General features: G+C 49.2%; 2 protein-coding genes across 2 annotated transcripts; one reads left to right on the forward strand and one right to left on the reverse strand.

The window, feature by feature from the left end:
* Nucleotides 1-256: 256 nt before the first annotated feature.
* Nucleotides 257-11,924, forward strand: LOC133339572 (3-oxo-5-alpha-steroid 4-dehydrogenase 1-like). The gene is made up of 5 exons (XM_061547686.1): nt 257-763; nt 2,573-2,739; nt 8,266-8,367; nt 9,092-9,242; nt 9,905-11,924. The coding sequence occupies exons 1-5, from the start codon at nt 405-407 to the stop codon at nt 9,969-9,971; spliced, it is 846 nt and encodes a 281-aa protein (XP_061403670.1). The 5' UTR covers nt 257-404; the 3' UTR covers nt 9,972-11,924.
* On the reverse strand, nt 11,857-21,978 carry CMTR2 (cap methyltransferase 2). Its single transcript, XM_061547645.1, has 7 exons — nt 21,809-21,978; nt 19,555-19,735; nt 18,382-18,705; nt 16,973-17,215; nt 16,200-16,364; nt 14,350-14,571; nt 11,857-14,168 (listed from the first exon to the last, which is right to left on the reverse strand). The coding sequence occupies exons 2-7, from the start codon at nt 19,729-19,731 to the stop codon at nt 12,702-12,704; spliced, it is 2,598 nt and encodes an 865-aa protein (XP_061403629.1). The 5' UTR covers nt 19,732-19,735; nt 21,809-21,978; the 3' UTR covers nt 11,857-12,701.
* Between the last annotated feature and the right edge of the window lie 128 nt (nt 21,979-22,106).

The raw sequence follows: 22,106 nt of genomic DNA on the forward strand, positions 1-22,106 counted from the left end.
CCCCCCCACCCCCATTACCCCCACCCCCCAGTCCCCCCCCTCCCCAGTCCCCCCCACCCCCAGTCCCCCCCCAGTACCCCCACCCCCAGTACCCCCCACCCCCAGTCCCCCCACCCCCCAGTCCCCCACTCCCAGTCCCCCCCACCCCCAGTCCCCCCCACCCACCGCCACAGTCCCCCCCCCCCCTCCACAGTCCCCCACCCCCCTACCACTCCCCCCTCCACTCCCCACCCCACGTGCGAGGGGGGCCCCTGAACGTGAGTAGCACGCACCTTCACGCAGCAACAGCGGCGCACATCAACCGCCGCGCTCTCCATCGCTCTCCCGGCCGCGTCTCTCCTCCACTCTCTCCCCTCCCTGGGCCGACCTCCTCCCGTCCCGTCCCTCCGTCCGTCCCCACGGCCATGAGCACGTGGAGCGACTGCGCCGAGCGCTGGGCGCTGGACGCGGCCGCGCTGCTGCTGGCCGGCGTGGCCGCCCCGCTGCTGCTGCTGGTGCTGCTGCTGCTGCTGCCCGCGCTGCGCCTCCGCATCCCCTACGGCCGCTACGGCTCCCGCAGCTGGGGCCCGGGGCTGCCCCCGCGCCTCGCCTGGGTCGTGCAGGAGCTGCCCGCGCTCGCCGTGCCCCTCTGGCTCGTCAGCTGGCACGGCGCGGCCGCCGCGCTGCCGGGCGGCCACGGCGGGGATGTTTACCCGGGAGGCCCGCTCGTGCCCTGGCCCAACCACGTGCTGCTCGCCATGTTCATCGGCCACTACTTTCATCGGTGAGATGCTGATGGTGATCGATGGTGATCGATGGTGCTGCTGCTGCAGGAGGAGAGTTGGTGGAGTTTTGTTATTGCTCCTCCACTGTAGGAGCGCAGACGGTGGTGGTTTGCTTTGATGCATGGTCAGTAGTTTGGGTTGCATGGACACAATTGCACCACTCTGGCTTGTCTTTAATGTATGTGTGTGGGTCCCGATGTCGCGATGTGTGTGTCTCTATGGGTTTGCTATACAGTCTGGGTCGCATGATCACACTCGCACGACTGTGGCTCGTCTTTACCGTGCGGCCTGCTGATTCCTCAGGTCATGATGTTGCTGCTGATGCGGCTGCTGCTGATGAATTGTTATCAGCGTTGTTAAAAGTGTGTGTGGGTCGCTCTCCGACACACTGGCGTGCTGATGCAATAGATACGTCGGTGCGTTTGGTTACGTGACAACTGTATTTGTTCGTATGGCATTGTACTCACGTCTGACCCAGAAGATCAATGATTTTTAAAGGTCTTCTTGGTTCTTTCGGTAAAGTCACGTAGAAGGGAAGTAATAAAATAATAAAAATAAAACATAATAAAATAATTCTCACGACGTTTCGGCCACAACGCAAGCAGCCGTCCTCAGGTGAAAACCAGGTCTGTCGAGGCGACAGCGTCTGAATCAGACAGCGTACTTCCCTTCTACGTGACTTTACCGAAAGAACCAAGAAGACGAATCCCTGCAGTCACGAAAGCTTTAAATCGAGATTTTTATAGGTGTTTATACACTGGGCAATGCTAGACGAGTGTTTAGGCGTTTTACTTAGGAGGGTGCTGCCAAGATTTAACAGTAGGGGGCGATGTTGCTGCTCCTGCTGCCGTGTGTTCAATCGCAATTGAGTAATTTGCAGTGTCGTTCATTCTTGCAATGTCTTGGCCCAATACCAGTCACAGAGAAGAAACCAGAAAATCCGGAGTAACCCCCCCCCCCCCCCCCCCGCAGAACGAGAGGAGAAAATCTTGATTTGAAGCTTTCGTGACTACTGGCATCCAAACTCTTTGGTTCTTTCGGAAAAGTCACGTAGGTATAAAATAAAATAAATCACGACGTTTCGATTGCAATACCAGCAATCATTAGCAGGTGGGAAAACCACAGCAAGAACATTTCCCACTTCAGCAAAAAAAAAATCTTGCTGTGGTTCTCCCATCTGATGATGATTGCTTGTGTTGCAATCGAAACGTCGTGATTTATTTTATTTTATACCTACGTGACTTTATCGAAAGAACCAAAGAGTAGAGAGGAGAAAATACAAACTCTCACAGAGAAAGGTGCCCGAGTGTGGAATCTAATCCAGGCCCTTCTTGCTGACGAACAAGTGTTAACCATCTTCTTGGTTCTTTCGGTAAAGTCACGTAGAAGGGAAATAATAAAATAATAAAAATAAAACTTAATAAAATACAACACAGCGTCTCATTCAGACGCTGTCTTTCCGACAGACCTGTTCTTCACCTGCGGACGGCTGCTTGCGTTGTGGCCGAAACGTCGTGAGAATTGTATTTTATTATGTCTTAGTTTTATTTGTATTATTTTATTATTTCCCTTCTACGTGACTTTACCGAAAGAACCAAGAAGATGAATCCCTGCAGTCACGAAAGCTTTAAATCGAAATTGAAGTTCTAGATTTGAAGCTTTCGTGACTGCAAGGATTCATATTCTTACCGAAAAAACCTAAGAATACGAAATTGAAGTGTTAACCACTGTGCCCTCCACCCTTGCCTCCCTTATCAGGACCTGTTCCACACGCCCGCTTGTTCTCTGCACCTCCCACGTGTGTGCAGGGCACTCATCTACCCCTTCCTCCTCCGCGGAGCGAAACCCATGCCGTTCGTGCCCTTCCTCCTCGCCTTGGCGTTTTGCACCTTCAATGGCTACTTGCAGAGCCGCACGCTCATCTCGTGCGCTCGCTACCCCGACGGCTGGCTCTACGACGTCCGCTTCGTCGCAGGTGTGTGCACGCCTCTTGTGGTGTTCATTACACGCTTTCTATTAACTCACTCTGTCTGTTGTTGTTGTCGTATCCTCAAATCTTGTATATTTTAAACATTCTTTTACACGCTTTCTATTAACTCACTCTGTCTGTTGTTGTTGTCGTCGTTGTATCCTCAAATCTTGTATATTTTAAACATTCTTTTACACGCTTTCTATTAACTCACTCTGTCTGTTGTTGTTGTCGTATCCTCAAATCTTGTATATTTTAAACATTCTTTTACACGCTTTCTATTAACTCACTCTGTCTGTTGTTGTTGTCGTATCCTCAAATCTTGTATATTTTAAACATTATTTTACACGCTTTCTATTACCTCACTCTGTCTGGTGTTGTTGTCGTATCCTCAAATCTTGTATATTTTAAACATTCTTTTACACGCTTTCTATTAACTCACTCTGTCTGGTGTTGTTGTCGTATCCTCAAATCTTGTATATTTTAAACATTCTTTTACACGCTTTCTATTAACTCACTCTGTCTGGTGTTGTTGTCGTATCCTCAAATCTTGTATATTTTAAACATTCTTTTACACGCTTTCTATTAACTCACTCTGTCTGGTGTTGTTGTCGTATCCTCAAATCTTGTATATTTTAAACATTCTTTTACACGCTTTCTATTAACTCACTCTGTCTGTTGTTGTTGTCGTATCCTCAAATCTTGTATATTTAAACATTTTTTTACACGCTTTCTATTAACTCACTCTGTCTGTTGTTGTTGTCGTATCCTCAAATCTTGTATATTTTAAACATTCTTTTACACGCTTTCTATTAACTCACTCTGTCTGTTGTTGTTGTCGTATCCTCAAATCTTGTATATTTTAAACATTCTTTTACACGCTTTCTATTAACTCACTCTGTCTGGTGTTGTTGTCGTATCCTCAAATCTTGTATATTTTAAACATTCTTTTACACGCTTTCTATTAACTCACTCTGTCTGGTGTTGTTGTCGTATCCTCAAATCTTGTATATTTTAAACATTCTTTTACACGCTTTCTATTAACTCACTCTGTCTGGTGTTGTTGTCGTATCCTCAAATCTTGTATATTTTAAACATTCTTTTACACGCTTTCTATTAACTCACTCTGTCTGGTGTTGTTGTCGTATCCTCAAATCTTGTATATTTTAAACATTCTTTTACACGCTTTCTATTAACTCACTCTGTCTGTTGTTGTTGTCGTATCCTCAAATCTTGTATATTTTAAACATTCTTTTACACGCTTTCTATTAACTCACTCTGTCTGTTGTTGTTGTCGTATCCTCAAATCTTGTATATTTTAAACATTCTTTTACACGCTTTCTATTAACTCACTCTGTCTGTTGTTGTTGTCGTATCCTCAAATCTTGTATATTTTAAACATTCTTTTACACGCTTTCTATTAACTCACTCTGTCTGGTGTTGTTGTCGTATCCTCAAATCTTGTATATTTTAAACATTCTTTTACACGCTTTCTATTAACCCACTCTGTCTGTTGTTGTTGTCGTATCCTCAAATCTTGTATATTTTAAACATTCTTTTACACGCTTTCTATTAACTCACTCTGTCTGTTGTTGTTGTCGTATCCTCAAATCTTGTATATTTTAAACATTCTTTTACACGCTTTCTATTAACTCACTCTGTTGTCGTATCCTCAAATTTTTTAACTCAATTTTAACCCACTTCCCAATGTGGTATCGACTGCAAACTTGGTATACTTACGTCATACTGATGACAATACTATATTCTATCATTAAAAAAAATAAACATTATTTTTTATATGTTATGTTTCGGCTTGGATCTAATTGTCCACGGTCAACTGACTTTGGCTGTAATTGGCTACGGTCCCTTACGTTATGGCAAGCTTTGGGGCCACTTCCTGGAGTCGTGGAGTTCTTCCATTACTAGTACATTTCATAAAAGCTTGTTTAAAAAAAAGTTTTTTTAAATATTACTTATTTTTATTTTTTTGTTTGAACGCAGTCGCTGAGCCTCAGGGCCCGACGGCCCATCATGCCAAGCGGCCTGCAAGCATCGTCAAGAGTTGTAACGGATAAGTGTAGAAACGTTTCTCGAATTTGAGTCAGGCTGTTGTTATGAGAGCTTGGAAAAGATACAATGGGAGGGAATTCCAAGGTGTATCAGCGTTTGAGGGAAGAAGCAGAGAGAGGAGAGGAGTGATCTGCAGTGTGGTGAGTGGGTGGAGGGTGAATGTGTTTTTGTTGTTACCTGCAGTGTGGTGAGTGGATGGATGAGTGTCCTGTTGTCACCTGTGCTAACGCACGTAACAGCTGAAACGTGTGAAGGTTCCCACCCTGCACGCAATAGGTCAGTGCTGCAATGTTTCTGCAGGTCTCTCGCTCTAGCATATGGCAAGTATATGGAAATCACACGTCCAAGTTTAAGTCTGTAAGCCATGCGATAGCTTCAGGAGTAGCGCGACTTAATACTGCTCAGTCCCGCCAGAGAGCAGTTGTTCGCAATATGGTCCATTGTCTGGTTTGAGTCCGCAGTCACACTGTGGGTTGTCTTTAATTCTCCACTTGTGGAGGAGGTGCGCACAGCGACCTGTTGCTGTTCTTCAACGGTTGATGGAGCTTTATTTGGAATGTCCACAGAACTCCACAGTGTTCGCCAGCGGTCTTCAATTGACCCTGCTTCATCCATTTGTTTCGCACGATCCCAGATTGGTTTCCTGGATTTCAAACGAGTTCGTGGAGGGTCAAGCAGGTGGGTGACTGGTGTGACGAGATGGAAGTTGAGGGTCACTTCCCTGGCTTCCCTCTGGTGCCAGCTAGAGTTGGAGGGACCGGTTTTAGTCGTATGGGTGTGGGGAAGCCCAATTGTGCAAAATTACCACTATGAAGGGGGCAACAAAGAAGGGGTTGAGGGGACGCGACGTGAGGAGAAGGAAGGAAGGCAAGCGCAGCAGGAACCAGCCATCAGCAAGAAGGCCTGATCCACTGATGGAGTTTGGAAGAACCACACCGAGTGGAGCAAGGGGGCCTGATCCACTGATGGAGTTTGGAAGAACCACACCGAGTGGAGCAAGGGGGCCTGATCCACTGATGGAGTTTGGAAGAACCACACCGAGTGGAGCAAGGGGGCCTGATCCACTGCTGGAGGGTGGAGCCATCACACACCCAGGGCTGCAATAATCTCAAGCAGTGCTGCCGCAGAAGCCGAGTGCTGTACCTGGGGCTGAGTGTGCTGGGCTGCGAAGTGTGGGTGCAATCTCTACTGCTGGAGTAGAGGGGGGGGGACACCACTCCCAGGGCCACGAGGAGGGCTCTATCAACTGCTGGAGTGTGGAGAGACCACTTCAAGGGCTGGATGAGCGGTGTCGACTGTTGGAGTGCGGGGACTCGCCAGACCAAGAACAACGAGGACATAAATAGAGCTGCAAGGGCCTCTTCAGCTTTCATGTGTTGGGCAACATCAAGACTTTGGAGTGCTGCATCAACCACCTCAAGGGAGCCACCTGCTCTACCTACCGCTGGAAGGCGGGCACATCACACCGAGGGAGCCACCAGTGCTCTGTCTACTGCTAGACTGGAGACACCGCACCAAAGAAGGCACTAAAGCTCTGCATATTGCTGCAGGCTGACTATTTAGAACTGTGACACGCAGGACCGTGAGTCCCTGTAAACGGGCGCGCATATGGGCCATGGAGTCGTTCGGTTGCGTGTACAAACGGGTTTCTATTTCTTTATTAAGTTCAATACAGAACACACAAGTCAGACGATACCTGTGGGGTTCTGCCTAATAAGTGTGCATGAAAGCATCTCTAAAAATTTGGCAAAACGACAAACCCACTTGGAATCGCACTCCCTATAAAGCCCGCAACTGGTTTCCAGAAATTTGGAGCACAGTATAGGTACTGATACAGCAGTATATGTACTGATAAATCAGTAACCTGATACAGCAATAATTTGATACAGAAACATGCCATGTCACCCGGTGTTGTGTTAGGGTTTTGTTTTATTTAGGCAGTCCGTGGAAGTTTTCAGCATTTAAAGCGGATAGGAAAGGATTTGACACGTGTGACCATAGGAAGGTTTTAAAGAGACAAGATGCAGCAGAATTGGTGTAAGTTGTATGGAACAATAGCATAAATGCAACGAAAAGGTGTCGGAATAGTTTGGGGGGGTCAAGATAGGTGTTTGTCAGATGCGCATTGTGATTGTTTAAGATTGTTTAAAAAAAAAAGTGTGGAGTATGAGAGGTATAAGACTTGGATATCGCAACGGTCCATTTGCACCCGAGTGCAAAATGATGTTTCATTTTTGCTAGCGGGGACCTTTGCCTGGGCCATTGCAGCTCTCGGCACCTGTAAGTACTGAGGGTGGGCCCTGGGAATATTAAGGTGACTTTTCCTAACACAAACATATATTTTAATTTGCAGTGGTAGGAAGGTTTCCTGAATATTTGAACTGCTTTCTGACACAGGTTTCAGAAATAATGTGTAATGCGGAGGTCGTAAAAGGCTCTCTGTATTTAGGTAGTACTTCAGTGTTCACCATGCAATGGACTGTGATAAGGAGGTTATTGGCTATAGCAGTCGACAAGTTTACAAGGGGTCTAATTTAGCTGCACTTGGACTGTCAGGGGAGGATCTTCTTGGTTCTTTCGGTAAAGTCACGTAGAAAGGAAGTAATAAAATAATAAAACATAATAAAATAATTCTCACGACGTTTCGGCCACAACGCAAGCATCCGTCCTCAGGTGAAAACCAGGTCTGTCGAGGCGACAGCGTCTGAATGAAACAGCACCATGCTTGGAGCATATATTTAAGCTGGGTTGGAAGGGGGGGAAAGGGCGCCTTGACAAAAGAATTTGCATATCAAGAGGAATTCAGCATATTTATGCCAGCTTAAATATATGCTCCAAGCATGGTGCTGTTTCATTCAGACGCTGTCGCCTCGACAGACCTGGTTTTCACCTGAGGACGGCTGCTTGCGTTGTGGCCGAAACGTCGTGAGAATTATTTTATTATGTTTTATTTTTATTATTTTATTACTTCCCTTCTACGTGACTTTACCGAAAGAACCAAGAAGATGAATCCCTGCAGTCACGAAAGCTTTAAATCGAAAAATGTCAGGGGAGGAGTGATGGATGCCATGAGGGCTGCTAGATTTGTAACGTCCTCAAACATAACATCATTCCACGTGTGGTAAAGTTGATAACTGCCAAGCTGCTATGAGTAGAGGTATGTATTCATTATTTCATAGCAATCCAAACGTGGTTTTGTTTTCTTGAAGCACGGTTAATTTTTCTGAAATTATTAAGCTTTTCGGTAAATAGAATTGTCACTTCTTGGTATACGTTTAATTGAAGCGGAAGTCGGCCATTGGATTTTGTCCGCGATTTACCTGTTATATGTGGCTCTCAGGTTGCGGTTTTGAACACTGAAACACAACCGTACCCGCTACATTGTGTGTTTTGGTGTGTCGAGTATCTGTGGCTGACCTCGTGTGACCCTGGCGGTGCGGTGTGTGTGTGTGGTGTGGCAAGGGGCACTGCTCTGGCTTGCTGGTTTGCTGATAAACCTGCACTCGGACCACATTCTGCGGAATCTACGCAAGCCCGGTGAAACGGGCTACAAGATCCCACGCGGTTAGTAGCCCAGCAGGTGCCCCGCCTCCCTCTACGAACCTCTTAGTGGTAGTTTTTATATCGAATCACGCCTTTTCAAATGTTGGCATGCGGTCTTCCCTCGTTGTACTGCAACTCAATATACAGAAGTTCACGATAACACAACCTATGCGTTAGGGAGTGAATTCGATGTAGGTTGTCAAATTTGCATTCGTGGAATTTTTACTGTTCAAATTAGAAAAACTGTTGCGGATAAATCGGACAACGTGTGGTCTGTTTCTCCTTGTATGCATGGCATGCTGCCCCAGGTTGTTTGCACAGCACGCTTTTTAGACTACTGGTTCTCCCACGACATACTGTACTGCTTTCCTGCAACTTATCTTGAGTCATAATTCTGTTAAGAGTTAACTCTGTCACACTGTCATGTTGTTACAGTTAACTCTAACCATAGATTTACATCACGGGCCAGGTGACAGCCTCGTGGAAAAAAACATGTAATTTTTACCATCAGTGGAGTATTGCATTTGACTTGACAAGAACGTATCTCCCATGTTCGAATAAGCAACAGCAGGCATCCATCTCCATTGGTGGTCATAAGCCAATGGTGGAATTTCCACATTCCGTTGGTAGTTTGATCACTGTTGGCTTCTCCTAGGATGGCCACTTGTATTCCTGGCACGTGTCACCCAAAAAGATGCGTCTACTTACCGATGTCCATTGGCACGTGTCCGTATTGTTCTTCTAGGAGGGATGTTTGAGTTCGTGTCGGGAGCAAACTTCTTGGGGGAGATGGTGGAGTGGTTGGGCTTTGCCATCGCGTGCTGCACCCTGCAGGCCTGGGCTTTCTCTGTGTTCACCATCACGGTCATCGGGCCACGCTCCGTTCACCACCACAAGTGAGTCTACACCCCTCCACCCCTCCACACACGGCATGGCGCGAGGACCCAGCACGGGTGGTGACGCGGCCTAGAGGTGGCGCGTTCGCCGCTTGTTGCCGAGGTTTGTGGTTCGAGCCGGGCGACCGCCCTGGTTAATACTGCGGGTGAATTTGTCGTAAAAAAATACTACTACGTGCCGTCTGCTTCACAGTGGATGCTAAAGATCCCGCGGCATCATTCGAAAAGTCGGCCGTTGTGTGCTGACGTCACGGTCCACATTCCGAGCAACAGCAGCCACTTATGCGATGGTTCTCTTGCTGGAGAGAGCGTGAAATCACCGAGCCAACACGATTATAGTCCTCTCGGTGTATTAAAGTCACCTTTTTGATTTAGCAATGAAAGGTAAAAAAACAAACGTTCATTTAATCAGTAATCAAAACATACACGAAAGTAACATTTTGCGAAATAGTTCACTCATTTTTAGGATTACAAAGTAAAAAATAAACAGCCAACATGTGATAGACAACCCCAGAGCACAACCCCCGGTTACAGAGATCATCCCCAAAATAAAGTAACAGCACTAGGCCTAACTTGCAGTTGAGTACCACTGCACGCGCATTCGGTGCCGTACAGTGCAACTTTAATTGGTAACCTCTGGCGTTTTGTGCTGTTTGCCGCAGATGGTATCTGGAAAAGTTTGAAGACTACCCCAAGAAAAGAAAAGCTGTCATTCCTTTCTTATTTTAAATGCAAATTAAACAAATTACACACGTGGGTTGGGTGCTATTAATAGTGTAAGTTGGCCTGTGCAGAATTAAATGTGTGCTGCCTGTTGCACATATTTAATAATCTGCTTGCATTTCCTTAAATCAACAGGGGAGTTCATAGTCGAAGCACTATTACTTATGGACAATAGTTTTTTTTACGTCACTGTCATTGCTATATGAGATTTGCGAATTTTTGTACTTTTTTGCGGCCGTTCTAATTGGAGGTGGCATATTTGAGCTTCCTATTCAGGCCCCTGCCCTTCCTGTTTAGGCCCCTCCCCTCTTTCTTTAGGCCTCGAGAGGCCCCCACCTCCTTCCTCTCTGCCCCCCACTGCCTTAAGCCTTTAACCCTCATCATGTCTTCCCGATTAGATTGGAAACTAATTCCTTTAAGAACTCTGTTGCGTATTTAGTTTTGTTGTCCTTCCCCCGCACCTCCGATTGGCATTGTTGGCTAGGTAGGGTGCGAAATAAGTTCTATATACGGTACATACATCATGCCCAAATGTCTCTTCCTGTTTCAGCTGTGCCTTTCCTTTTAGGCCCTGCCCCTTCATCTTATGCCCTGCTTCTTTCTGGTTAAGCCCCACCCCTCCCCCCAGACACAGGAAGTGGGGAGGGGGTGCACTGAGCAGTGGAAGTGGGGACAGCAGAGGTGGGTGTTGCAACAGCACAATGATGACCAAAATCCCCCTTAGCACAGCAAGATAATAATGATGTTGTTTTAGTCCCGCAAGGAGTTTCTGCAGAACCACTATCGGTCACGTGTCTGTGTTATATCGCATAAGGTTCTGCGACTGCATGGCCTAAAACGTACGATTTTTATTAAATGATTGCTAATGTCCATATGCTTTTCAGAAAATTTAACTGCAAGCACTAAAATACTGTAGTATTTTAAACACATTCCTGCAGAGGGAGCTGGTAGGAACGTTGGGTTGCTCGGTCAATGGCCAGGGTCAACGGTGGCGTGGTGTATTCCGCAAATATGCCCGACTGAGGGCGGGCACAAGCCAGCGTGAGTAGGTTAAACGTTGAGTTTTATAAGGGCACCACGGGGTGACCAGCCCCTCCCCACCCAGCCCCACCCCCCACCCAGCCCCTCCCTACCCAGCCCCTCCCTGCACGACGGACACAATCCCCTGTGGGCTGTTGTAACCTGGCGGTTCCTACCAGTAAAAAATCTTCGCATAAAGTTACTCTCACGTCACTGAAATCGACATGGAGGGTCATATCGCATGACCTCGCAGTGTGTTCAGCAATCCTATTGCACGAGACAGCAGTTAACATCCACCAACCCTCCAAGCTCAGGAACACGCTTTTAACCATCTTTGTATAATTTTTGTTTTTGAAACGAATGTTTTATCAAATATTTGTATCATGCCTGGGTACTTATAAAGTATATTATTTATCTGTAATGGATCCTCACTACTAAACGGTGGCTCTTGACTAAATATCGTTGAGTGGAGTTGTGGTCTCGTTCCTTGCTTCCCAATGCTCTACGGCCTCGCGTGGCCTTCTTCCGTCAACGTGTGACCCCTTGCTCGCATCCGTGGCGACATAGCGCTCCCTTCCAAAGTTTTTGAAGTCAATCGTGGCTATTGAAATGACTTGACTGGATACCTCCGATAGCGCCAGACCTCGGAAGCGAAATGCGGTTACGTCTGGATAGCGCTTAGATTGGGTGACCACCAATAGAATAACAGGTGTCAGGCCATGCTGCGGGCAGTGCAGCCAAGTCCAATGGACATGGTGACATTGTTTGGAGGCTTTCATCCAGCAGTGGATTTATCGCAGCTCATGGTGATCATTATCACCGACAAGGATTCCTATTTAATGGCATAACACACCTTTGCTAAAAGCCAAACTCATGAAATGTATTTTTATTCACGTAAAAAATAAACATTTTTTTAATAAATTCTAAAATAGGATTTTACATGAACTTTCGATACAAGACTGCCATTTTATAGAAACATAATTTTAATGTAGATGTTGGCTTTCGTGTCAAAATAAATTGCACATCACAGCACGTGCTATTTCAGTGCATGACAATACGTGCATTCGCGTTTGTTTCCATGTAGAAATCGGTTCATATACACAGCACGTGCTCAACATCACAAGCAACGAGGGACACCTCAAATCGTGTACGCTTCCCCAGGTTCTGTTGTGGTACCGACACTCAAAATGATCATGTATTGGATGTAATGATGTTTAAACCAATATACAAACATATTCCTTAATTCTAAATGTTACATCTGTTAAGTTCCCTGATGGCAAATGTATTATATCGGTCGTGTGACCAGATTCAAATATAATAATTTACACCCCTCTTGTCAAGCCCATGCCGTGTCACTCAAGGGGGGTTTGATTGTCCTTCACGCTGGTCATTGTGGGTTGGCGGAGGAGGGCTCGGAACCGATTCACGTATCGCTCGCCACCAATGTTAAACGGAGCTTAGAATTGAACTCGGCTCACCGGGGTTATACGACACTGCTCCACCCCCAGATTTAATTGTGCCACAGTAAAGAGTGTAGTGTATACATTCTGGTTAACATTTTCCAAGTGCAATTTTGAAAGATTGTTCAAAAAATATATGGATATTGACTTTTTCAGTTTCCTTGCAACATAGTTACATGTATTACTGCATTGAGACATCCGTGAACATTTAAAGAGCACCCCAATTTCTTTCAAACGAGATCAATTGAGACTGCCACTAAGTCGCCAGTCCTGAGATCTTGTTATGGAAGAGTTTCTCAAGCTGCAAGAGCAGACCCAGCCTGTACTGGAGAGTGTCTGTATTGAGTTTCAGTAGAAATGTGTACAGTGGTTCCCTGAGTAAAACCTCAATGGGGACAAACTCCAGCACCTGCTGCCGAACGTTACCCTCCCGGTCTCCTCTTCCATCGCCGCATCGCTCTCCAGCGTTTGAGACCGCGTGCTGCAGCACACTGATAAACTCCTTCACGCCTTTGTAAACTGATGGATGGCGCAGGCCCGCGCAGAGTAAGACGGTGGTGATGTGAAACGAGCTTGGCGAGAGGTTGAGGAAGGAGAGGCGGCAGAAACATTGTGAAAGGGCAAAGATTATTCCTGCGGAGAATCGAGTAAGGGCGGCGGGTAGGGGCAGCACCAGACAGTCGCCCTCTGCCAAGTGGGAGAACATCAGCTGCAATCCGTCAACGAGATTTTGCTGAAACAACACATCTCCGTCGTAGAGCAGTGGGCTGCTTAGAACTCCGACTAACGGTTTCGGAATGAGGACTGTGTCTCGAGTAGGGCTGCAAGTGTCAAGAGGCGTGGGTGGCAGAACTGAAGGTCCTCCACTGTCAGGCTGGGCGCTGTGCACGACTGCACTGGATTCATCGGCACTTTGGGATTTGTTTTTCCGAGAATTATCGATGACATCGTCCATGGGGTTTAACTGCGCACAGAGCGTTTGCCCTACAGACGCACATCGAGTCTGTTGCCCGATGTCCATATAGTAAACGCCTCTCAGTTCCTTCCCATTCAGAAGTTTCATGAGCGTCGCTCGGACGCGCTGCTCCGTTTCCGCGGCGCTCTGGCTTCCGTCGCGGTGCTGCCCGCTCAGCCACACGGCGTTGGCCGGCCGCACAACGGCCGCCTTGGCCCGCGCTTCGTTGAGACGCTCCAGCAGTTTCACGTCGCAGAACGGGGAGTTGGCCACGCGTCTGAGCGCAGGCCCGTGCCGCACGGAGAAGGTGCTCTCGCCTGGAGGATCCGGCGAGCACTCGAGCACGCGCTCCTCCTCCGCAGGGTCCTCGGACTGCTCGTCCGCGCCCTCACACTGGCCCTCACGAGCCGCGTCGCAACTCGGCGCGTCGATCTTGAGCAGGGCATCGAAGGTCCGCATGTCCGGCTCAAAGTAACCCTGCATTACCTTCTCTCTCCAGCTCAGGCTCTCCAGTTCTTTCCTCTGGTTGTAGGTCCCCACCTGACGCTGCTTTCCCTTCCCCGAGTACGACTGAAAGAGTGGTGCACCAGATCCCCTGGGTGGTCGCTGCATCAGCCAGTCGCGCCGGGCGAGGGGTTGCACGTCGTAGCGGTCCGTGTAGAACCAGGCGGCGGCCTCGCGCACTGCCTCGATGTGAGCCCAGCGCTCCTCGCCCGCGTCGTTCTCAAACAGCCACAGGTTCTCCAGAATCGTATCGGCCTGCAGCTTCTGCAAGGGGGAAATTTTTTCTTAAAAACGACCTTCGGCACAATTAACACAAACTCTAGCAAGCTCACAATTTATGGAAGGCAAATTCGTGATCTCCTTCGGGTCCCTTTGGCCACTCCACATGGGAATGGTGCGAATACCAAAACGTACTAAACGATTACTAAAGAAGGTGTGTGGCCACCTGGAACATGGTGGCGCAGGCCAGCAGCTGCTGGGTGAAGGAGGGAGGAAGGCAGGCGGCAGGGAAGAGGGCCGTGTGGGCGCACACATCTGGGCCCACGTGCTCCTCGAGCCGCTCGAGCAAGGCGGGGGGGAACGCGTCCCGCCCGCGGAAGCCCAGGCACACCACGTACAGCTCCGAGTTGCCTGCTTTGCTCGTGGCCGGTTTCACCACGTGGACCTCCTACGGAAACACCTTTGTGTCACTCGTACATATGCGCGTTCATTTATTTATGTAGCGTCGTCCATGGTAAATTGTATATACAAACGCCGTAGAATTTGTCAACGTGCATTTTTCACACGGGAAATCAAAGACGAGCGCGAAGGCAGCCGGGACCGGCACCAATAATTACCCAAACACTGTAAGAGCTTCGTAGCTCATGGGATTCCTCCAGTCTGAACACTCAATCCTCGTACAGATGGAAATGAATCCACATGGCGTACTGCCATGCCCTGGCAAGCCAGAAGATGGTCACCCCGCCATCTCACAATCTGTGTGACCCACTCATGCTTGCTCAAACGTGCTGGTTTGTTGGAGTGCATAGCCACCAGCGGGAGCGGTCGCGCAGTGGTCAGCGTGCTGCACTACAAACCCGGCAACCCGAGTTCGATTCCCGCTCACGGCCAACATCGGTGACGATTATCTGAACCGGTCCTTGACCTCGCCTAGATCGACTCATCCTCAAATGAGGAACTGGTGCGATGTGTCAACATTGCCACGAGGGAGACAAAGGCAGCCAGGTGTGGCGTTAGATACCCACCGCCTCGTGTGCCGTTCCGGCCTTAATAGGTGCTCGCTAACAGTATATAACAATGTATGGACGCATGTATATGTGTGTGTCGGTGTAGCTGTCAAAGCAGAAACGGTTGCGTTTTTAAATTGGACAAGGCACCGACCACTCGATGAGCAGTCATTAGTCGAGATTATAAAACTTGCCGCACATGCAAACCCTTTCAACTGCAAAGGATCACATTCATGCAATTTTAAATCTGGGCATTGCACCGAACAATATAATTCTTTGTCATGGACCCAAGTGTCATGAACTATTGGCCTACTTCAGGATTACGCTTGAGAATAAGCTTTTAAGCTTCAAGAGAACTCTTTAGGCATATAGAGTCAAAGTTATGTCAGGAACACGAAATATTGTTACTTTATTTCATCAAGTGTGAACTTATGTTTCTTTGCTAATGGGTTGAATTAGTTTCATTAAAGTTGGCAAAAGGAGATATTTTGTATGTCACATTTCTGAAACAGGATCAAGTCTCCAAAATTAGTTCATAATTCTATCTAAATGTGCACAAATGTTTATTTCAAATACATTTTTAAAATGTACCATTATGAAATGCATTGTCACAGTACTGAATCTGATTTTGAGAAGCAGTTCATAATAATTTTAATATATTTGGCATGAGCACCATTGTTCTAGTTCATGGCTCTCATGTGGAGGAGATGTTTCAGAGATGGGTATAGGCTGTCGGTAGGGGGTGATGTTGCTGTGCATAATCCCAGCCGAGTCATTTGTGTGCATTTGTTCAAATTTGAAAAAATGTGGACCATGATGATGGCACACAACGGCCTGCTTGTTTTGAAGTACGGGGGAGGATCTTCTACGGCTACTGTGAAGCAGACGGCGCTCGTATGTTTATGGTTAATACACAACCGCAGTAATAACCAGGGAGGGCTACCGGAGTCGAACCAAGAACCTCTACAACACGCTGTGAACGCGCCACCGTTGGGCCGCGTCACCGCCCCACATTCCTGCTGCAAAGACTCCAATCCAGCACGGGAAACCGTACGGGACGCTCACGAACCTGGAAGGTGCACACGAGCAAGAAGAGGAGGCAGGCCGAGGAATGCTCGAAGAGGGTGAAGAGTTTGAGGACGAAGGATCCGCCGGGCGCCAGCAGGGCCAGTGCCGTCACCGTCTCGCAGAACACCAGCGGCGCCACACACGCCTCCTGCTCCCCGGGGTTACCCTGACGGCGTCATACCGCATCGCATCACGCACCACACCGCACACATCGCGGAGTAAACACTCCACACTCGCTACATCGCAAAACACTGAACCACACATAGGACGTACTCCATTTTCATTTCACAGCAACAAAGATCCCCCGTTATAGTCTTAACCGACTTGGGGCAAGTGCTGTTAGCAAACACTAATGAAGAGCCGAATGGCACGCGGTAGGTGGCCAGCACCACACCCGACCGCCTTGGTCTCCCTCGTGGTGATGTTTACACACCAGGTACTCATTGGAGACCGAGTTGACATAGGGGAGCCTCAGGACCAGTTCAGAAAATCGTCACTGGGTTTGGCCACGAGTGGGAATCGAACTCTAGTCGCCGGGTTCGTAGTGCAGCAACACTAAACAACACGCGACTGCTTGCACTCCACAAACCCATGCGCACTTCTTCGTTAGTTCTACCCTCGTGTGCGCGTGCATTTTCTTTAGGTACTCCTACTGACGTAAGAGTCTCGAGAGCAAGCGAGAATTTCACCGTGTGACGCAAGGTGCCGGAATCGAGGGGGGCGAGGGGGGGCACCCCGAGTGGCACGGCAGTCCCGCACAAAACCCCTGCGGACCTGGCAGTCGAAGCTCCCGTCGGCGGTGACGAGGTGCGCGCCGTCCCCCAGCTCGTCGCGCGCGCGTTCCTGCAAGCGGCGCAGGTTGGCCAGGCACATGGCGTCGCCCGTGTCGTCCGCACCGAAGCACCAGCGGGCCGCCGTGTGCAGGATGAGGCGCGCGTCCGGGATCATACTCCCGCACGTGTTGCTCTCGTGGAACGGGTTCAGGGTGGTGGCCAGCCAGCACAGCTTGCAGGCCGCCTGCGCCGGGGATTCACACGGTGAGAATCGGCGTCTGGTAAACACCGGTGCGGCATGGCCCAATTGCGCTCTGGTTGTGGTGGACTCAGGTTGTGGTGGATGCGAGTGTTTGTTCCTGTGTTGGCTCAAGCATTTTCCCATGATGGGCCCTTCATACAACTATGATTCTTAAAATAATTGTTAGAGACTATTACACTTTTCGTTTCATATTTTGGTAGCTTTTTCTTTCTTAGATAACAGATGGAAACATGCAATGGATTTTTAGTCATACTTGTAACACATTTTAAATACAAGTTAACATTGACACAGATAACCCTGAAATAATATTTAAATCCTGCTTGAATAGGCACAATAATTGACCATGGAACCTGCTGCTCCACACTGTTTCCTTTCAGATACATTGACTAGAAAGGGAACACTTATTTGACAGACCCTGCTCGAGATACGTCGAAAATTTACAAACTTTAATGATGGGAAAACTGATTATGTGCGCCTACTTCATGAAGGTGCCACTGATGACCCAAATAACTACCGGCTGATTTTGATCGCATCCCCCCCACCAATCAAAAAACACATTACAGACTATCCAAAAGAATTACCTGCTCCACACCAAGCAATCAGACTTCAAGGAAAAGTTCAGCACAACCTCGGCAGTGCTGAAGACGCCTGATTTTATCTTCAACAGCCTGGATTATAAACACCTTCTCTGGCATCCTCTTTCTTGACCTACCTAAAGCGTTTCATACAGCAGATTACGTCATCTGACCGAGCCAACTTAAGAAAAGGGGGGTGGCTCTACCCCCCCTGGTCTCCTCCCTGGCTCTTCGGGGGGCCCCGGGTTACCTGGGGGGGTGCCACGGTGGCGAGATGTTAAATACCTCATCTGATATGCAGGTGGTCGTGGGCTCAATACCGACCCTAACGTCTGTATACTTGGAGTTTGCATGTTCTCCCTGTGGTCACGTGGATTTTTCTCCGGGTCCTCAAGTTTTTCCCTCCACATTTAGAAACATGCGTTTAGGGTATTTGGCTGCTGTACATTTCTACGTGATACGCCACTTTGTTGGGCTATCATTTCTGGCCAGGTCACTCCTGAAAAAAGAGCTATATAGCTCAGTCGGCCTTACCTGGTAAGATAAAAAAAGTTTACATTAAAAAAGTTTAACCTGGTGCGTTCGCAGGTAATGGTTGAGGCTGCAGATGAATGCGCCGGGCGCCTCGCACAGGTGCACCGAATTGATCCTGCCGCCGCCGCCGCGTCTCAGTGCAGAGGGTGGCAGCACGGGCAGGCCTCCTGCCAGCAGCTCGTGAAACTTGCACCAGGCCTGCGTGCACAACTCCGCGCCGGCCACGCGCCGCACGTGCCCCACCACGTGCCCCGTGCGGTTAGTGGCGGCCGTGTGCTCATGCCACACATCCAGAGGCTTGTCACTCAGACGCCCTTTGACCTCGTTCAGATCCTTCTTCAGCCGCTGTAGGTCCGCGTGGGGCTGCGCCGAACACAGGTTCGAAGAGAGGATGTGAAGTTTCATTAAAGTGAATCGAGCTGACATGAAACAGTTATATTCAATGTAACGGGCACACTGTGATTTGTGAAAAAGCTTAACATGCACCCAGGCCAGCTGTGAATTCTAAACCAATACTAACATTCTTAACTTTGGAGCTTTCGTGACTGCAGGAATTATTCTTTGGTTCTTTCGGTAAAGTCACCTATAAAAAAAAAAAGATAAATTAAACCAAAGAACAATACTAACATCTATTCAAAATAATTATAACACTGATCTCAAGGTTATGCTTGGTAGGCGACCACTGTCTGTATAGGATACAGCAAGGACTCAATCAACTGCTCATCTACGACTGCACATGATGTCAATAAGTGGCCAATGCAAGAACAAAAAACTGTTTCCAGCTTTAAGTATTCCAAAGGCAGAGACATTTTTTGTCAAGTCAAATAGATGTGCATTCAACAACAATGCCTCAGCTGTGACTGGCTTATCAACATTTACTTAAGAGCTAAATAGATGATTATTTTTACTAAGTAGATGATCCAACTAAGTGGCTCAGTGGTTAACAATGTGCAGCTAGCAAATCAGAATCACGTCCAAAAGTTGACCAGGCCCTTCATTCTACCTGGGTGGGTAAAACGAGTATCACTTTGGGAGAAACCAACTGCGGTTGTCTGATGAAGGAACTAACCTCCATCAAAGGAATGTGGAATTTCCAATCACCGAATTGGGGATTAAACGGGAGATGAGCGCCATGAGCACGGGTATGCGCTCGGGGAACTCAATTTGAACGTTTTCGTCTGGAAAGCACAATTAGAACGCAGTGGTGCTCACCTGTTGCGCCGCTGGAGAGGAGAAGACCAAACGCGCTTCTGGGAGAGTCCACGTTTCACCGGTGGGCACACGGAACTCAAAACGCTTCTCAAACAGCTGAGCCACCTCATCCAGGACTGCATCATTAGTCGGTGGTGCCTCCTCCACCCGCACTCTCTTCCTCTGCCCGCTCTTCATTGTCCTGTCACAAGGCAAATACAAAGACAACGACCCAAGTCATAGCTTTAATGCACTGTTGGGGCAAGTGCTGGGAGTGAAAAATTACGAAGGCCGGGACGAAACACGAGGAGAGTGGGTCGTCAACACCACGCCCAACCACCTTTGTCTCCCCAGTGCTGATGTTTACATACAGCACCAGTGACTAATTTTGAGGCTGAGTCGACTTAGGGGAGGCCCAGAAATGGCTTAGATAATCGTCATGAGTGTTGTCATGAGTGTGGTCGCCGGGTTTGTAGTAGCACAGCGCGCTAACAGCTACACCACCGCTCCCCACTATACAGCTACACACCCATGCGAACCTACAATTATCTGTTTGGGCATAAGTAGCTTAAAGTGTAAATTTATTTATTTAAAAAGTGAGAACTCTTGAGATAAGGATAATCTCATTTGCAAGAGTGACCTGGACAATCAGTGGGCGAAGGCCACTAAAGTGAAGGTGGCAATAAAGCTAATTTCCCTGCCAACCCCCCTCTCTATAATACCTCGTCACAGAGGCGCTGTTTATCTGTCTCTGTGTGTCTCTCTGCGTATGTGTCCCTCTGTGTCTCTCTGTGTGTGTCTCTCTCTCTCGGTCTTTCTCTGTGTATGTCTCCCTCTGTGTTTGTCTCTCTCTATGTGTGTCTCTCTCTCTGTCTCTCTCCGAGCTTGCATGCACACCTGATGACGGTTGCTTGTGTTGCAATCGAAACGTCGTATTCTATTATTTATTTTATTTCTACGCGACTTTACCGAAATAACCAAAGAGAAGGTGGCAATGTTGGGTGGTTGTCCAGGGCGCATGTGGCAGGACTTCTGGTCGAGATACGAGACGCCTAGGAGGGAGCCCCCCCACAATGTCTCCACTTCACCGGGGATCCATAAACAACAACCCCCTTTCCACTGCATGTGCACCGGACCCAGAACATCCCCATGCACAAGATGTGGGGGGGGGGGGGGAGATAAACCTGGGTGGTCGACACAGCAGGACTCACGAGCTCACTTGCTGTACTGGCACCTGCCCCCCCCCCCCCACTCTGGGTAGATGATCCCGGGCCCCCCACTCTGGGTAGATGATCCCGGGCCCCCCACTCTGGGTAGATGATCCTGGCCCCCCACTCTGGATAAATGATCTCGGGCCCCCCACTCTGGATAGATGATCTCGGGCCCCCCACTCTGGGTAGATGATCCCGGGCCCCCCACTCTGGGTAGATGATCCCGGGCCCCCCACTCTGGGTAGATGATCCCGCGCCCCCCACTCTGGGTAGATGACCCTGGGCCCCCCACTCTGGATAGATGATCTCGGGCCCCCCACTCTGGGTAGATGATCCCGGGCCCCCCACTCTGGATAGATGATCCCGCGCCCCCCAATCTGGATAGATGATCCCGGGGCCCCCACTCTGGATAGATGATCCCAGGCCCCCCATTCTGGGTAGATGATCTCGGGCCCCCCACTCTGGGTAGATGATCCCGGGCCCCCCACTCTGGGTAGATGATCCCGGGCCCCCCACTCTGGATAGATGATCCCGGGCCCCCCACTCTGGGTAGATGATCCCGGGCCCCCCACTCTGGGTAGATGATCTCGGGCCCCCCACTCTGGGTAGATGATCCCGGGCCCCCCACTCTAGATAGATGATCCCGGGCCCCCCACTCTGGGTAGATGATCTCGGGCCCCCCACTCTGGGTAGATGATCCCGGGCCCCCCACTCTGGGTAGATGATCTCGGGCCCCCCACTCTGGATAGATGATCCCGGGCCCCCCACTCTGGATAGATGATCCCGGGCCCCCCACTCTGGATAGATGATCCCGGGCCCCCCACTCTGGGTAGATGATCCCGGGCCCCCCACTCTGGGTAGATGATCTCGGTCTCGGGCCCCCCACTCTGGGTAGATGATCTCGGGCCCCCCACTCTGGGAAGATGATCTCGGGCCCCCCCACTCTGGATAGATGATCCTGGGCCCCCCACTCTGGATAGAGGATCCCACCCCCGTCCCCCCCCCCCAACTCTTGACGAACAACCGCCGGAGCGCGCAACTCAAAGTGAGGGCACGGCGCTTACACACAGCCGTGTCGCTCGCAGCCCGCGTCGCCTCGTCCGTCGTCTCGCCTCGTCCGCGCCCAGCAGGAGAAGGAAGAAGGAACAGCAGCAGCAGCAGAAGAATCGACACCCCACGATCCCGCGGGGATCTCCGCTCCGTCTCCTCACGGGACCGTCACCTCCGCACCCCCCCCCCCACCGCCACACTTGTGCGCATGCGCACTTCCGCCACCACCGCTGCTGCTGCTGCTAGGCTACGGTGGCGCGGATGCTCGCGCCGGCGCGGTCCATTTACCAAACGCGCTCGGCTTGTGCGGAC

This window comes from Lethenteron reissneri, chromosome 9, assembly GCF_015708825.2.
Source record: "Lethenteron reissneri isolate LAM-NWPU_2019-01 chromosome 9, ASM1570882v1, whole genome shotgun sequence".
Classification (NCBI taxonomy): domain Eukaryota; kingdom Metazoa; phylum Chordata; class Hyperoartia; order Petromyzontiformes; family Petromyzontidae; genus Lethenteron; species Lethenteron reissneri.

Excerpts from the sequence above, each read along its gene's own strand:
- CMTR2 (XM_061547645.1), bottom strand. The coding sequence starts at position 19,731 with ATGAAGAGCGGGCAGAGGAAGAGAGTGCGGGTGGAGGAGGCACCACCG. Across the intron at positions 16,365-16,972 it reads ACGGGAGCTTCGACTGCCAG|GGTAACCCCGGGGAGCAGGA; the intron begins GTCCGCAGGGGT and ends TGACGCCGTCAG. Across the intron at positions 14,169-14,349 it reads CCTGCGCCACCATGTTCCAG|AAGCTGCAGGCCGATACGAT; the intron begins GTGGCCACACAC and ends TCCCCCTTGCAG.
- LOC133339572 (XM_061547686.1), top strand. The coding sequence starts at position 405 with ATGAGCACGTGGAGCGACTGCGCCGAGCGCTGGGCGCTGGACGCGGCC. Across the intron at positions 764-2,572 it reads ATCGGCCACTACTTTCATCG|GGCACTCATCTACCCCTTCC; the intron begins GTGAGATGCTGA and ends ACGTGTGTGCAG. Across the intron at positions 9,243-9,904 it reads CGCTCCGTTCACCACCACAA|ATGGTATCTGGAAAAGTTTG; the intron begins GTGAGTCTACAC and ends TGTTTGCCGCAG.